The 16624-nt window shown below is 40.6% G+C and overlaps 1 protein-coding gene across 1 annotated transcript; it reads right to left on the bottom strand.

Annotated features, from left to right (window-relative positions):
- Positions 1–6634: 6634 nt before the first annotated feature.
- Positions 6635–9013, bottom strand: LOC121639907. The gene is made up of 6 exons (XM_041985508.1): positions 8874–9013; positions 8403–8744; positions 8244–8282; positions 8053–8163; positions 7232–7254; positions 6635–6926 (listed from the first exon to the last, which is right to left on the bottom strand). Exons 1-6 carry the CDS (start codon positions 8917–8919, stop codon positions 6822–6824), a joined length of 666 nt encoding a protein of 221 aa, XP_041841442.1. The 5' UTR covers positions 8920–9013; the 3' UTR covers positions 6635–6821.
- Between the last annotated feature and the right edge of the window lie 7611 nt (positions 9014–16624).

Consider the following 16624-nt stretch of genomic DNA (forward strand, 5'->3'; position numbering starts at 1 on the left):
GCTAGTTAACAAAATTGATGAACTTCAGGTGCTAACCAGGTCTCTTAAAGAATACAGAGAGTGCAGTATTATGTGCTTCACCGAGACATGGCTGCATGAACACATCCCAGACTGTAATGCGTCTGTACACGGCTTCAGGACGGTCCGTGCAGACCGCAATAAACAACTCAGCGGGAAGCTGAAGGGAGGTGGAATTGCGGTGCTGGTAAACCAGCGCTGGTGTCATCCTGAACATGTCACTGTTAAAGAGAAGATCTGCAAAAGAGACATTGAACTGCTAGCTGTGAGTCTCCGCCCGTATTATATTACAGAGTTCACATGCGTTATTCTGGTAGCGGTATATATATTACCTGGTACCGCTCCAGACGCAGCCTGTGATGTCATTAACTCTGTAGTGGCCAGGCTTCAAACACAACATCCAAACGCATTTGTGGCGATCTCTGGAGATTTTAACAACATCTCCCTCTCTGCAACTCTACCAACTTTCCAACAGTTTGTCAGCTGCTCCACCAGAGAAAACAAAACGTTGGACTTATTTTATGCAAATATTAAAAATGCATACAGCTCCTTTGCCCTGCCACCTTTAGGAAGATCAGACCATAACCTAGTTCTTCTCTCCTCCTCCTACAAGCCCATCGTTCAGCAACAACCAGTCATTAGAAAGGCTATTAGAACCTGGTCTAATGAAGCTGAAGATGCTCTGAGAGGATGCTTCGAGGCTACAGACTGGAACGTCCTATGTGAACCTCATGGAGATGACATCAATGCCTTGACTGAGTGTGTGACAGATTATATTAACTTCTGTGTGGACAGCACCGTTCCAACAAGAACAGTGAGGTGCTTCCCCAATAACAAACCCTGGATCACCAGTGACCTGAAAAAGCTGCTGAACATCAAAAAGAAAGCTTTTAGGGATGGAGACAGGGAGTTATTGAAGTCCACACAAAAACAACTTAAAACACAAATGAAGAAGTGCAAGGAGGACTACAGGAAGAAGTTGGAAAGTAAGCTTCAGAAAAACAATGTGTGGTCAGGAATGAAGAAGATCACTGGCTTCGGGATAAAGGAGGATCAGACTGATGGAGGTCTGGACAGAGCGAATGAACTGAACATGTTCTTCAATAGGTTTAGCTCACCTCCTGCTTCAACCCCAACTAGCCACACACCCTCCATGAGCCCACAGCTTTCCTGTCACACCTCCACTCTGTCACCCTGCAGCTCAGTCAAGGACCTGGACACAACCTCATCTCCCTCCACATCAGGACTTCCTGAAACCTCCTCTGCCTCCACCTCCACTCTGTCTGTCTCCTGTAACCAAGTCATGCAACAACTGGTGAAACTGAACCAGAACAAGGCTGCAGGTCCAGATGGTGTCAGTCCCAGAGTTCTCAAGACCTGCTCAAAACAGCTATGTCCGATTCTCCAGCACCTGTTCAACACCAGCCTGAGCCAGAGAAGAATCCCGGTGCTGTGGAAAACATCCTGCCTTGTTCCAGTGCCTAAAAAACCACAACCAGCTGAACCAAAAGACTACAGACCAGTCGCCCTGACATCTCACGTCATGAAAGTCCTGGAGAGACTCTTACTGGCTCACCTCAGCAAGCAGGTGAACACCTTTCAGGACCCATTACAGTTTGCATACCGTAATGGGCTTGGGGTTGAAGATGCCATCATATACCTGCTTCAGAGAGCCCACTCTCATCTGGACCAGTCAGGCAGCACTTTGAGGGTCATGTTCTTTGATTTCTCAAGTGCTTTTAATACGATTCAGCCTGCTCTGCTGTGTGAGAAGCTGCAGAAATTCCAGGTGGATCCCTCCACAACCACCTGGATTTACGACTACCTCACAAACAGACCACAGTTTGTGAGACTGAAAGGTTGTGTGTCTGAAATGGTGGTCAGCTGCACTGGAACACCACAAGGGACTGTACTTTCACCATTTCTATTCACGCTGTACACCTCAGACTTCCAGTACAACTCTGAGTTCTGTCATCTGCAGAAATACTCTGATGACTCAGCAGTTGTTGGGTGTATCAGTGATGGACAAGAAGCAGAGTACAGAGAACTGGTCGGTCAGTTTGTGAAATGGTGCGGTGACAATCATCTCATCTTGAATACCAAGAAAACAAAGGAGATGATTGTTGACTTCAGGAGGAACAAGAACACACATAGAAGTGTTTCCATCATGGGAGAGGAGGTGGAGGTGGTGGAGGAATACAAGTACCTTGGAGTTCAGCTGGACAACAGACTTGAGTGGAAAAGCAACACTGAGTACATTTACAAGAAAGGTCAGAGCAGACTCTACTTCTTAAGGAAGCTGAGATCTTTTAACGTCTGCACCAAAATGTTGCAAATGTTCTACAGGTCTGTTGTTGAAAGTGCAATCAGCTTTGCAGCAATCTGCTGGGGCAGCGGCATCAGAACCAGAGACTTGAAAAGAATTAACAAACTGATCAAGAAAGCCGGTTCTGTGCTTGGAGTAACTCTGGAGCCGCTGGAGTTGATCATCAAAAAAAGAATTCTGTACAAGCTGACGAAGATAATGGAAGATCCTTCACACCCTCTACACAACGCCGTGACGAAACAACAGAGTGTGTTCAGTGGGAGGCTTGTTCAAGTCCGATGCAAGACAGAGAGATACAGAAGATCCTTCCTTCCAGCAGCTATCAGGCTGAAGAACAAAGCCCTTAATTAATTAATGTGATTGTTTTACTAAAAAATTACTACTACTACAATATTGAATTTCCCTTTGGGATTAATAAAGTATTTTTCATTTCATTTCATTTCATTCATTTCATCTGCCAAAGTGAGGGGAAGCAGCCTGTGCTGTCTAGCTTCTGCAGCAGTCCTTTATTTCCTGATCTCCAACCAAGCTGCCTTATGATTGGCTGGGCGTTGAGTCAATCAGCGGGGAGGAGACTGGGGTGTGTCTGATCCAGCCACTTCGAACAGACCTCCAGGCCAGGCAATTAACAGCAGGATGAGCCACAGCCACTGGCAATGAGCAGCAGCCGTAACACCTTCAGCTGGGGACCAGCTCTCTCTGATGAGTCATCAGAGTCTCTCCCGATTTCATGCGAGTTGGGACGATCGCTCTCTTACTTGCAAGTAATCCTTTTTTCAATACTTCTCCTGTAAATAAACCTTATATACTTTTACTCATTCCAGACTCTTAGTAACAATTTTCCTCATCTACACGTGTGACTGCTGCTTTTTCTCCGACACTGGACTGATTTAGACTTTCTGTGATTTCATATTCAAGCATGAGTTCACACTGCAGGTTATGTTCAGGCTTCACCCAACTGATGTAGTTACGAAGCATCAAAATGAATAAAATGTCTGTAGTTATATGTTGTAACCATCTTATCAACACAACATATTTGCCATTATCATGAGAAGCTTAGTCGCAATGCAAATTCCAACCACTTGGTGGGAAGCTGTATTGTTACCAGACATACGATAATTATCATATTTGTACAATAGTTATTGTATTTGTACGATAATTTAACACTCCGTATGATGTACAATCAATAATTCCACGAATCCTATAATGTACGATAATTTGGCTCTGTCATTATGTGGCTAAGTTATTTCCTCATTAAACACTATTGAGATACAGATGACTGCTCATGGTTTCCAGCTTATACGTCTTCTTACAACCAATAAATGCTCACGTATCCCATGATGACGCATTGAGTTATAGGTAAGGAAGGATGTAAATAATTAGTTTGGCATATGTAGCAATTTGCAGCTAGCACAGTACTAGCAGAGAGGCGCAGCATGAGCGATGATTCTAAAAAGAAACAACACGGTCAGCAGTTATACAGGCAAGACTGGAAAAAATCCTCCATATTTACTGGGTGGCTAAAACCTGTCGCTGGTGTAAGCACTAAGGAGTCCAGTCGTTCACATAGTGGTGAAGCTTACTGTTTTGAAGAATCACGCAGGGTCTAAAACACATCTAGATAAGGAAAAATCGTCCCAGCACAGAAGTCAATAGCAAAATGTTGCAGAAGACCCTGGAGAGCTCAGCTGGAGACCGCCGTGTAAACAGCAGAGGTAAAGTTGGCTGGCTTCTTAGCAGAGAACAACGTTGCCATGAGAGCTGCAAACCATTTAGTGGATGTTTTAAAAGACATTTTTAAAGACTCAAAAACTGCACAGAGCCTCAGTTTTGGCCTTAAAAAAAGCAACTGCAATAGCCAAACATGTTACTGTAAAGATGATTTAAAGCTAAAACTACATTATAGGGTATAATGTGCACAGCCTTAATAATGTGTTATTGAAGGTGTCATGACCCATGTCTGGATGCAGATTAGGGGTGTACAATAATTTCACTGAAAATATGATCGTTTTGAGCTCCTGGTGCAATACTTTAAAATTCCCTCTGGAAAAACTACGAGTGGATTTGGTTTAGTTATTGAATACAAAGAGTGAGATCAATTAAAACAAAGCAGTGTTGTGAATGGGCCCCGGACCACTTTGTACTGGAAAAGTTGGGCCCCAACATAAAAAAGGTTAAGAACTCCTGCACTAGACAAGATGATTGGTCCTACAATGGAACAGAATGTGGACCATAATATTTTTCATCATGAAGATTTTAGGTAATTACCAAACTGCAAAGATTTAATTATTTTGTTGTGTGTGGTGATTTCAGTAGCGTTATAATCCAGTAAAATATCACCATTGTGCTTTAAATAAGTCGTTCATATGTTAAAAATTAACTGAGAGATATTTTGTTTAATATTTTTAAGGTACTTTTAAACTACGTCAGTTCAATGCAAAAAACCTGATGAAGGACCAAACACTGACTTCAGGGATTTCAGGTAAAAAACGACATTGTGTTCATTTTTTACATATTTTGTTTTTGGATGCATCTCAGTTGAGGCTCATCTAAGGCTCCACATTACCTTCAACCAGCACTTCCTCCACCTGCAGGTGGATCACAGACTTCCTGTCTGACTGGAGGCATCATGTAAACCTGGGAGAACACTCATCCAACTCCTGCATCATCAGCAACAGTTCCCCGCAGGGGTGTGTTCTTTCCCCTCTTCACCCTTTATACCAACAGCTGCACCTCCAGTCACCAGTCAGACAAACTCCTGAAGTTAACAGATGACGCCACCCTCATCAGTCTCATCTCTGAATGAGTCCATCTACAGGAGGGAGGCTGATCAGCTGGTGACCTGGGGCCTCATTTATCAAGCTGGCGTAGGAAGAAAAACCAGCTTACACCAAAAATAGTCAACTTTTGAGATTCATGAAAACCAAACTAGACGGGAAAATGTTCCTACCTCCATGTCCAACTCTGACCAAGGCGTACGCACAGAATCTAGAAATACGGGAAACGGCCACAGCACACAATATGACCTCATCATAGGTCATGTAGTGGATGGCCACTACATCCTGGTCCAGCAGCCACCAAAACACAAAATGATTGCTGGGCCTCAAACTAAACTTCCCAGAAGCCTGATCAGCAGAACCATTTACAAATATATTTTACAAAGTTTCACAGTGCAAAGCACAAAACTTTCTTTGATGTCACTGCACGTCCACGTTGTGTGATGTTGGATATTTACGATTGGAGAATAGCAAGTAGGTTTTACTTCACAGAGTCAGTTACCATGGTAACAGACTCAGAGTTTGACTAATTGGACAGATCCTGGAGCTGAATGTGAGTGTGGATCAGTTTGGTCTTGGCTTTGTCCGTTTCACGTTGCAGCTCAGATAAAGAAGTCTCCGCCATTTCTCTTCTCACTTTCTCCTCGTGGAGTTCTGCCTCCAGTTTCTGAACCTGTCTGAACACTAATGACTGCATGATGTTACTCTTGTGGACCTGATGATGCAGCTCCTTCTGCTGATTCAGCCAGTCCTGAAATTTTCTGGGATTATCAGTAGACTTGAGGCCTGTACAACGAAGCGTAGTTAACATACCAGGATGTCTCTCTGCTACCGGGACTTATCCAGACATTCAGGATCTGGATAAGCGGTACTACAAAGCTGGTTATCGGTAATTCAACCCAGGGTTTCTCAATTTGGATCAGTGCACGCTCACATGAAAGGGGCGGATTCTGCATCGTCTGACCAATCGCATACATGGAGAAACCCTGCAGAGCAGCTACTTCACCATGGAGGAGCAGACCATTATTTTTCAGAAATATGAAGAATTTAAAGGCATCATCCAGTACAACAACAACGCCGTTGCCATAGCGACAGCCAGGAAGGAATGCTGGCAGAAAATGTCCAACTCTATTAATGTGTAAAGTTGTAAAATTATATAATATTTATGGTATATTTATGGTATTTATACAATTCATGTCTCAATTTCTTACATAAAAAAACTCCAGTATATAAATAATACACAGTAGTACATGTTCTGGAAATAAACCACGCACTTTACACACCCAGGGTCTGGGGTGTCAGATGAACAGAAGTCCTCCATTTTCAGCTCTGATATTTTTCAAAAACATCTCCACAAATAAAAAACACGACAAGCTTAATATGAGAAAGTCAGAAAGAATTCATTGATTTACTTCAGGTTTTATTTGTATGAAGATACAAGCTTCATGTTTTTACCTCAGCTGTCCTCAGACTAAACTTTCTGTCTGTCAAACAAGGGATGTGTTCCTCATCATGAATCTTTCTGTACCTCTGATAAAATAACAGACTGACATTAACACCCCTTCTCGTTCTTCGAAGACAAACCACAGTCTCAAGACAAAAAAAGCACTGACATTATCTGACACATAAAATCAGCAACCCCTCCCAGAAGTCAAAGCATCAGTTTAACACTGAGCTCTGGTTTGGTTTCCTCCTTCGGTCTATCTGGTGGCAGCATAAACAACATTTGGCTCCAGCTCTCTTCTTCTTCTTCCTTGTCGATCAAAGGTGACTGTGGCGTAGTTCAGCTCATCAGAGTCAGGGTTCTGTAAGACAAGACAAGTTTATTTATACAGCACATTTCATACATACAGTAAGGCTGTACAAGATCAGAAGAAACAGTATATATATATATATATATATATATATATATATATAGTTTGTGGGAAACAGCCTACAAAGAGAGGTTACTGGGTTATTAAATATAAGCAGAAAACAGCTAATTGCAAACAACTGCATGTTTCAGTTTTGTAAACAGCAATGAAACAGTACAACAGATTCCTGTAGCTTCAAAGTCAAAGTATAGATTAATGATGAATCATTTCACAGGAAATATTGAATCTTTTCTTACTTTATTCGTTTGCAGACATTTTTCTTCATCAGCAACATACAAACATAAAAAGAGAAACAAAGAAAATGTTAAAATTGTAATGTCTAATAAAACAATGTCTAATAAAGTTTTAGATTTTTTTGGCAGCAATTTTGCAGAAGTTCAGATCACATTGTGTAAATTTCATGTACAGTTTATCAAACCTTTCTTTAAGACTTGGCAACTGGCAAGTAGCAAGAGGCAGAGATGCCGCTTGCCTGTTGCTAAACGGCATCTCTGCCTCTGTGGGCTACATGAAGATGACATCAGTGCCATGACTCAGCGTGTGACAGGTTTTATAAACTTCTATATGGACAGCATCGTCCCAACAAAACAGTGAGATCCTTCTCCAATAACAAGCTGTAGACTACCAGGGAAACTTAATAAAACTTGAAAAAGAAAGCCTTCAGGAATAAACAGAATTATTAAAGAAAGCACAACTGATGGAAGTCTTGACAGAGCAAATTAGCTTAACATGTTCCCCAGTAGGTTCAGCTCAGAACCGTTTTTAACGTTACCCCCCACCTCCAGTCATATAGACCACACACTGCCCACGAGCCCACAGCTTTTCTGTCACACCTCCACCCCATCACCCTGCAGCTCAGTCATGGACCTTAACACATCCTCATCTCCCTCCACATCAGAACATCCTGAGACCTCCTCTACCTCCACCTCTAGCCTGTCTGTCTCCTTTAGTCAGGTTAGGAAACAACTGGAAAGACTGAACCAGAACAAAATTCTTTTAAAAAGTCAATTAGCAGAACACAGTTGAATAAAATGGATTCAGCATCTTTAAGAAATACCTTTCTGAAGTTTCTTGATTTGAAGAACCAGACCAACGATGATGGTCATGAAGAAAACAGTCAGACCAGCCAGAATCCCACCCAGCAGCTTCGGGTCTACATCAAACTTTTCTATAACAAAATGCATTAATCCAGAGTTAATGGTGGACTGAGATGTGGATAACTAGTGGTTATAATGAAAGAAATCTCACTTTGACAATCACTGGTGATGTCATCTGGTTCAGGGAAACCTTTTAATAAAATGGAGAAAAACCTTCTAAGTACCAAGAAAATGATAAAAGTCAGTTCATTTCTACTGTTAATGGAAATAACAAGAACAAAGAGAATGAGATCATTTACTGTAATCTTACCTTTCACATGGAAATGTACCACACTGAGATGAACGAATGCATTTAAATAAAATCCGCAGAAATAATGTCCAGAATCAGATATTTCCACCTTTTTGATTGTGAGAAACACAGTAGAGATGTTGAAGCTCATTTCAAATGATCCATCTTTAAATCCGTCGCAGTTTTCAGGTTTGCTGTGAACACCGTACATGAAAGAGATGCAACTGAACTTGGTTGTGTTGACCAGTCTGTACCAGAAAAATACAGGACTTTGTTTGGACATGTTGGAGCACGACAGTGAGACATCTTCACCAGGACGGACCTCCACGATCTGAGACCCAGAAACTGAGACAGAGACCCAACCTGAAACAACAGCAAACTCATTATTTATTTTCAATCAGACAAAAGAAGCTTTGAATGAACTTTTAAAAGCTGACATAGTTCTGGGATTAACATAAATGTGCTTGAAAATAATTCAGAGCTAGAACTTACTAAAGCTGCAGAGAAGTGAAGCTGTTATCAAGGTGAAGGTCTTCATGGTGTGTTGACTGCAGCAAAGTGATGTCCGCTAATGAACTGTAACCCAGTCAGGATGCTTTCAGTGTTTAGAGGCGTTAAGAGGCGGAGATTCTGTTGCTTGAACTGACCACATTAGTGCTTTCAGGAAAACATGTTCCAATGCTGAATGTTGCTCTTAAATTATACTCGATCTTATTTCACAGCTTGTCAGTTAATAGTTTTTGCTTCTAAAAACGTTCTAAAAAGTTTTGCTTCTACAACTTTGAGTCAATGTTCGGATTTTTTTTTCATTTGGTCATTATAACTATTATAAAGGTGGAAATTCGTGTGTTTTAACATTAATTATGAATTGAGACCAAAACAAGAGAAAAATTTCCATAAATTTTGTCCATCTACTTTCAGGGACTATTTCCTCATTTCTCATTTAAATCATCTCCTGCAAGTGTCTGTTGGTGTACCACAGTAGAAAATGTTAGTTTCCAGCACCTTCCCTAGTCAATTAACCAGTTTGCCTGTTTTCCAGGTTTAAATTGGACCTTTCAGCTGTTCCTATACAGTTCCCTCATGGACCTTTTCTCAATATGCGTACTTGAGGCCCCAGTACTGTTCTATTTTAAAGAACGCATCTAGACAAGTACGCTGCAAATTCCCAGATGTGTACTTGCTCCGCCCATTAAATCCAGGATCCTTCCATCCATAATAACTATCACCTGATGGAGTAATGTTATTAATCTTTATTTACTCTCAAATCAGTAACAGATATTTACAACATATTTTTCAAACATCTGAACACAATATGATTTTTGTTCCCTGAAGATCAGAAGAACTAAAACAGTGGATGTCGACCACTGTTATCAATGATTATGTGACTCTGTCAGTATTTCTGTTTGACACTTGGCTGAGAACTACTCCAGTGATAGTTGAAGATCATGTCCCAATGAGGCAAACAGGACTATATCATCTGCATAAAGCAGAGATCCAATCCTGAGTCCACCAGACTGGACCCCTACAATGTTGCACAGAGAAATTCTGTCCATAAAAGTTATGGACAGAATCTCTGACAAAGAGCAGCCCTGATGAAGCCCAACCTTCACTCCCCAAGTTTTTGCCTCAGCAACCACTAAAGCCATATTCCACTTGGCCTACTGGCACCTCTCGGCTACCTCAAGAGGCCCACAGGCTACAAAGGCCTGATAGGACTCCTTCTTCAGCTTGACAGTGTTCCTCACCACCAGTGTCCTACCATCTGGTTTGGAGGTTACTACAACAATAGGCACCAACTACCTTACCTTACAGCTCAAGTGAGTTGCCTCAACAAAGGAGGCTCTGAATATGGCCCCTATGGACTCAACGTCCCTTGCCTCTCTCATGACCTGGTCTCATTTAACTCTGCTCCAACTCCATCCAGTAACTGGTTCTGCTGGTTTACTGTAATGGAAAATGTTAGTTCCCAGCAGGCTCTTTTGCAGGTTTAATCTTTAAGAGTCCTTAAAGTGGTCTTGTGGACAGAAACCCCAGTATCAGCTGGGATGCTAATCAAAGTCTTGACTACAGTATGTCAGATTTTATATATAAAAAATTCTTTTTATTTCCCAATTTTTCTCCCACAAACATGTACATGATCGTAAAGGGCCTGTAGGTGGTAAAATCTAAATTAAACATCAAAGTACAAGAAAACATCATTCTGAGCATGCTCAGTGGGCTGATTCTCTAATAAACTGTGTAAAATATAGCTTTGTATCTAAAGTCAACGAGACTTGTAAGAACATTTTGATTTGTTATGTCATGTTGGTATTTACCTAAATAAGTTGTCCAGAATTTTTCCATTAATTTATAATAATTTTATTATTAATATAAATATCAGTGAAAAACTGATTCAAGGAAACTTATGTTTCTTGTAGACATGACCTAATATTTATCACTTTATGAAGGAATGTTGCTTATCTAAGTTCCTTCTCAAACAGAAACTGATCAGTACGATACATGCCTCAAACATTTGTAAAGAATAAAACATTTGCTCACTGAGTAACAGAAAATAAAATCATATAAACTAAACAGTGGACATAAACCACTGTTAGCACTGATCATGTGACTGTACCAGTAAATTAATGCATGAATCTCTTTAGCCAATACAGAACTAAAGTTTAAATATAGACGTGTTTGGTGAAAACAGCTTCTGTTGCATGTGGTTTTATTGCAGAAGTAAAGGCTACTCTCTGTATCGTTTTTCTTTTTTGTTTTGTCTGATACCACAGTGGAAAATTACAGAAGGAGGGGCGTCATGTCACCTAGCAACATGTGTCTGCAGCCATGTTTTGGGAAGAAAGCTATGCTTCTGTAGTTTTCATCCACACATCAAATAAAGGGAAATAAGCTGAAAATATTAATCATTTCAGTCCAATATTCAAAAGACTTTTTATACTAACCATAAACAGACGCATAGTTCAAACCACACTGATGTTATGACAAAAAACACAACAGACACCAGGTGACTGAGCAGCTAGCAAGTTGGGCAGAGTTTGCACTCCATTTATTCCCATATTGTGTGAACAACCATATTTCCACACCTCACTGGACATACATGGACTAGCTTCTACATGCTAGTCCATGAAATCACCACACCGAGCTTCCACACCAGTCAACAAACATCAGGCTACACCCCAGCTACTTCCCTGAGATCTGATGGAAATTATTTATAAACTGTTAGTGCTAACCACCTACTACTGAATAACTTCTGTTATTTTAGAGAAAATAAAGTCTTGTACTATCCTCCATCATGTCAATAAAACTATTTTCAATGTTTGTATTTCAGGGAGTTCCAGATGAAGGGTTAAACTGGACGATGAGCTGGGGCATCAGCTGGACGGCTTGCTCAGTGACAACGCTCCTTCTAAACATGAGTGGAACAAACTAATCAAAGTGTGCTTGCAGATAAACTTACAAGATGTTCCAACTTGAAAAATAATGTTGATGTGTGGCCTTTAAGTTCAGCAGATAATCACACTTTAAAATGATTCCTCAACTTCTAACTATATTGTGATTCTGTTCAGCTGCTCTAAGCAGCAGATAAAGTTATGTCCCAGTCCATCTCCTTTATGCTACATTGTCTTTATTTGTTAAGAGACCTCCAAGGATGTTGTTGCACTTTTCAGACTGCAGCCTGAAACACATGCATGCAAAATGATCACTTCATTATTAACTTTGATTTATTTTATTATCAACTTCCCTCTAAAAGATCTGTTCCTCCTTCATTTTGATAAACTCTCTTTTAAAATCACTTCTCCTCCATTTCAGCAGCAAACTCTTCCTCCCCGCTCGTCATCACTCCCCCCGGGTCTAAACCCAGTGTCTCTGTGTGGTTCAGCCTTCATCACTTGTCTTTGTTTGTTTGCTTTTTCTCACTAACAGAGAAGTCCTGCTAATTTTAGATGCTGTACTGTGGTCTGAGCAGCACACCAGCTCTCTTCCTGTGCAGAGATGTATTTTTCACACCTCCACCGCCCACAATGAATGTTGGAGCACAGCAGCATGATGTTGTTGCCCAGCTGGACCTCTGTTGATTAAATTTATTGTTCATCCTTTCTGGAGCAAGTCTTAACCAGTTTTGGGAAACGTCCCAGTGCATTAAACTAAACATACTTATCCCCATGGCAACTACCAGTGAAGTCCTGCTGGTTTCAGATGTGATCAGACAACACTGTGTTGTCTCTTCCTGTGCAGAGATGTAGATCTACGCCTCCCCCCACCTGCAGGTCATTAGATTGTGAGTATTGCTGAGAATCACAGTCAGCGTCCCAAATCCATCTTTATATAAACTCACCAGCCACTTTATCGAATCTGACTGTGGAGACATTCTGGTCCAGACAACTGCTGCTCACTGGATATTTTCTCTTCTTCAGACCATTCTCTGTAAACCCTAGAGATGGTTTTAATCCTAGTAAATACTCAGACCAACAACCATGCCATGTTTAAAGTCACTTTAATCCTCTTTCTTCTACATTCTGATCCTGAGTTTGAACTTTAGCAAGTCTTCTTCATCATGTCATCATAACTAAATGCTGTCATGTGATTGGCTGATTCCATGTTTGTGTTAGTGAGGAATTGAACATGTAAGACTCATCCTCTTTATTTTAGCTTTTTATGACTAAACTTTAAGGCATCATGTTGCATCTCAGGCTTTCCTGCTGTTTTATTACTTATTATAAATCATAAATATGTAAATCCTGCAGCTTTAATTTGAACCTGGTCATGTTTTTATACTTTTCCTAAAGATCTTTGACTTTAGAGGTCCGTGATGTTTACTTCAGATGTACTGAGACCACACTGAGCTGTCTCTTCCTGTCACACACTGGAGTGTGTTTCGCTCCTCCCACAGCAGACCTCTGGGATCTTTTCATGAGGAAGTCTAACAAGTATCAGCTCTGACTCCTCCTCCATCACACCTCTTTTTTTTTAACTTTCCAGTACGGTAGCAGCAGAATGATGGTCTGGCTGCTGTGTTGTGCCGAACAGATTTGCTTTGCTAAGAGGAGCTTTGTGGATATGAGGCTCCTCTTGATGATCTGATATTTTATTTCTTTGTTTAAATATATTGTTTTATCTTATTTATTTGGTATTATGTATGTAATGTTGTTGAACCTGACTGGAGGGGACAGAAAAAATGACACTAATGAAGAGAAGTATAAAGGAAAGTGGGGAAAAAGGAAGAGGAGACAAAGATAGAGTAGACAGAGGCAACGACCTTAAATCCAACCCAACACCAAACAACCAGCTGCTACACCTGTACAGAAACACAACAGAGAATTTCCTACAGCTTTTACAGGTAAATTAAGCTGACAGTCATCAGCAGGTTGAAAAAGTAAAACAGTAACAAGATGTATCACAACAACAACCAAAGTACCAGAAACACACACAATAAAAACATAAATAAATTAATAAAAAACACCCTAAATAATGCTAGCTAGTGTATAAACGCACTGGATGACTCAGTAACTGTGTCAGCATGCAGAGGATGAGGAATGAGGAGTGATCAGAGATGAGTGTGATCCTGCAAATATGACCACGTCTCCATGGAGGCTAGAGGTAGACTAGGGCAGCCCAGAGACCCGGGTGATCAGCAGCGATCCCGGAGCACAAACCCAAGCCACCCCACCATGAAGATGACCCCAGACCCACCCCGACGGTGGTAGAGCAGAGCCCCAGTCAGAGCCCCGTGGTCCCAAGACCACCATCATTCCCCCCTCTTGTATATCATCTTTCATGATGGGTGTTGTGTTTTCCAGTTGTTGCCAAGGTTCTTTTTTCTAGATATTAGATCGATTGTGGGACAGCATCTTTGTGTGTGTGTTGTCCTGTGCTGATATTATCAGAGCCACCACACACAGTACGATCAAACTGTTAAATGTCAGATATTTAGATGAAAAATCTCATTAGATTAAAAAAAAATCCTGATGTGTGTACCAGGCCTAAGACCGTGAGGATCATGTGGGCAGAGTTAATTACCATCACACCTCTAACATGATCTTTCTGTACTCAGAAACCAGGTGGACAGATGGATGAAGAAACATTCACTTTATTTCTACCAGCGACTCTTTGACACACAAACAGAAACGTGTCAGCAGATGAATGTGAGGAAGCCTGAAGTCCACTCTGAGCTGCAGCTCCAGCTGCTTCCTGAGTCTATCTGGTGGCAGCATACACAACATGTGGCTGCAGATGTGTCTCTGATGCAGACCTGCTGCCTCCTCTGGCTTTGGCCTGGAAACTTAGAACTGCGTAGTTCACATCATCTGAGTCCAAGTTCTGAAAATCACATTTATTCAGTCACAACATCCATGAGTTTGTCAATAAATATGTAGAAAATATTGTTAAATGGGAGATTATATTTATTATATATTTATTTTTAGTCTGGTTGATCCCTCAAAGGGCTTTCATGTGATCATTCATACAGCACTTCTAATATATCTAATATAAAATGTAGAGTAGGACAGAAGTTGCTTAAATAATTTAGGAAAAATAAAATAAAATAATATATTGATGTTTGATGATTCTATAGTGTTTTTTTTGCTTGGACACTTTTAGACACGAAGGTGACCAGAGGGTAGTAAATTCATCAACAGATTCAATGACATAAAAGAAAAGACTGGATTTTAAAAATTTGTCTAAAATTGGAAGTAAATGTAAAAATTCAAGTCACTATTTCCAACACAGCCGAAATGAGTAAAACAAAAGAAAAGTTGGGAAAACTGGAGAAAATGTCCTGAGGAGGGCTGAGGGTTAAAATGTGAACATTACATCAGCGTTTGGGGGTTTAGGAGTTATTATGACTATTTTCACATTACAGTAGGAAAACTCCCTAAAACTGGAATTTAAGTATAAAAACATTTCAAAACAGAATTAAAATTTGCTGATTTAAAACAACTTTAAAATCAGATCGCAGTTTAGTTAAATAAAATGTTCTCACCTCACTTTTTCCTGGCTGTGCCTCCTCATTCGCAGCTAAAAGACAAATAAAACATGACTGACTCCTTCATCATGGATTTATCCATCCGTTTCCATGACAATGTATTACAATATAACCCAGCCGTACCTTTCTGAAGTCTCCAGACTCTGACGGCCAGAACAACGACTGTTACAGTGAGGAAACCAGTCAGAGCACCCAGGATCACCTTCATCAGGTCTGTAGATCCATCAGCTTCTACAAAATATTTACAGTCAAACATTTAAATCTGCTCACTTCAGATGTGGTTGATACTGAAATGATGAAAGAAGGAGGAACCTTACTTTCTGAATTCAAATCTGCTCCATCAGTGGATTCATTTTTACCTGCAAATTAAACATTTTTATTCATGTTTATATCTTGTCTTTCGTTTTCTTACTCCTGTAACAATAACTTTGAGATATTCAGTTAATATATGAGGAAAATCTAAGGTTAACGTATCAAACATGAACACAGTCTTACCTTGAACCATTAACTCTGCTGCACTGACAATGACTGTATGTCTCTTTATGTAGGATCCACAGAAATACAGACCAGAATCAGAGAAATCCACTTGTTTAATCCTCAGAAAGACAGTGGACATGTTGGAGCTCATCTCAAATTTTCCATCTTTTAATCCATCACAGAATGAAGCTTCACCTTCAGCTCCATACATGGCAGAGATACAGTTGGGTTTGGTTCTGTTCACCACTCTGAACCACTCCGTCTGGGTTGGAGATGTAGAAATGTTGGAGCACAGCAGAGTGGCATCTTCACCCTGCTGGACCTCCACAGTCTGAGACTCACAGATCCAGCCTGAAACAAGCAGCAGAGAAAACACATTCATTCTAAGCTGATTACAGCAATTATTTCAACATTTATCTGGAAGTTAATCAGGAAAAAGCAGTTACTGCATTAAAGAGATGGTTGTATTTAATGCTGAGAACACGGCTCTTACTGTGGCTGCAGAGAAGTAAAACTGTTATTAAAGCTGAATTTCCTCATTCTGAGCATCACTCTGTCACATTCAGACCGCTTTATATTGAGGACGGGGTTTCATTAGGAGGGGGCGTGGTGTTCAAAGATTCATGTTAGAGGACTCGAGGGCTACAAAACCTGTTCCCTGTAACATATGCTCCGCCTGATGTCTCTGTTCACACAAGTGGATGTTGTTCAGGTTGATGGAAAATGTCAGATTAACCATTGCAGAATTTTCCTACAGCTTCATGTTGTGCTGCATTGTGTT

The sequence above is a fragment of the Melanotaenia boesemani genome, chromosome 5 (genome assembly GCF_017639745.1).
Source record: "Melanotaenia boesemani isolate fMelBoe1 chromosome 5, fMelBoe1.pri, whole genome shotgun sequence".
Taxonomy (NCBI): Eukaryota; Metazoa; Chordata; class Actinopteri; order Atheriniformes; family Melanotaeniidae; genus Melanotaenia; species Melanotaenia boesemani.

Bases quoted from the DNA above. Each gene is read 5' to 3' on its own strand.
- LOC121639907 (XM_041985508.1), bottom strand. From the start codon at position 8,919: ATGAAGACCTTCACCTTGATAACAGCTTCACTTCTCTGCAGCTTTA. The intron at 8,164-8,243 runs GTGAGATTTCTT...ATTTTGTTATAG, and splicing joins CATCACCAGTGATTGTCAAA to AAAAGTTTGATGTAGACCCG. The intron at 7,255-8,052 runs GTATTTCTTAAA...TTGCTGATGAAG, and splicing joins AATCAAGAAACTTCAGAAAG to AAAAATGTCTGCAAACGAAT.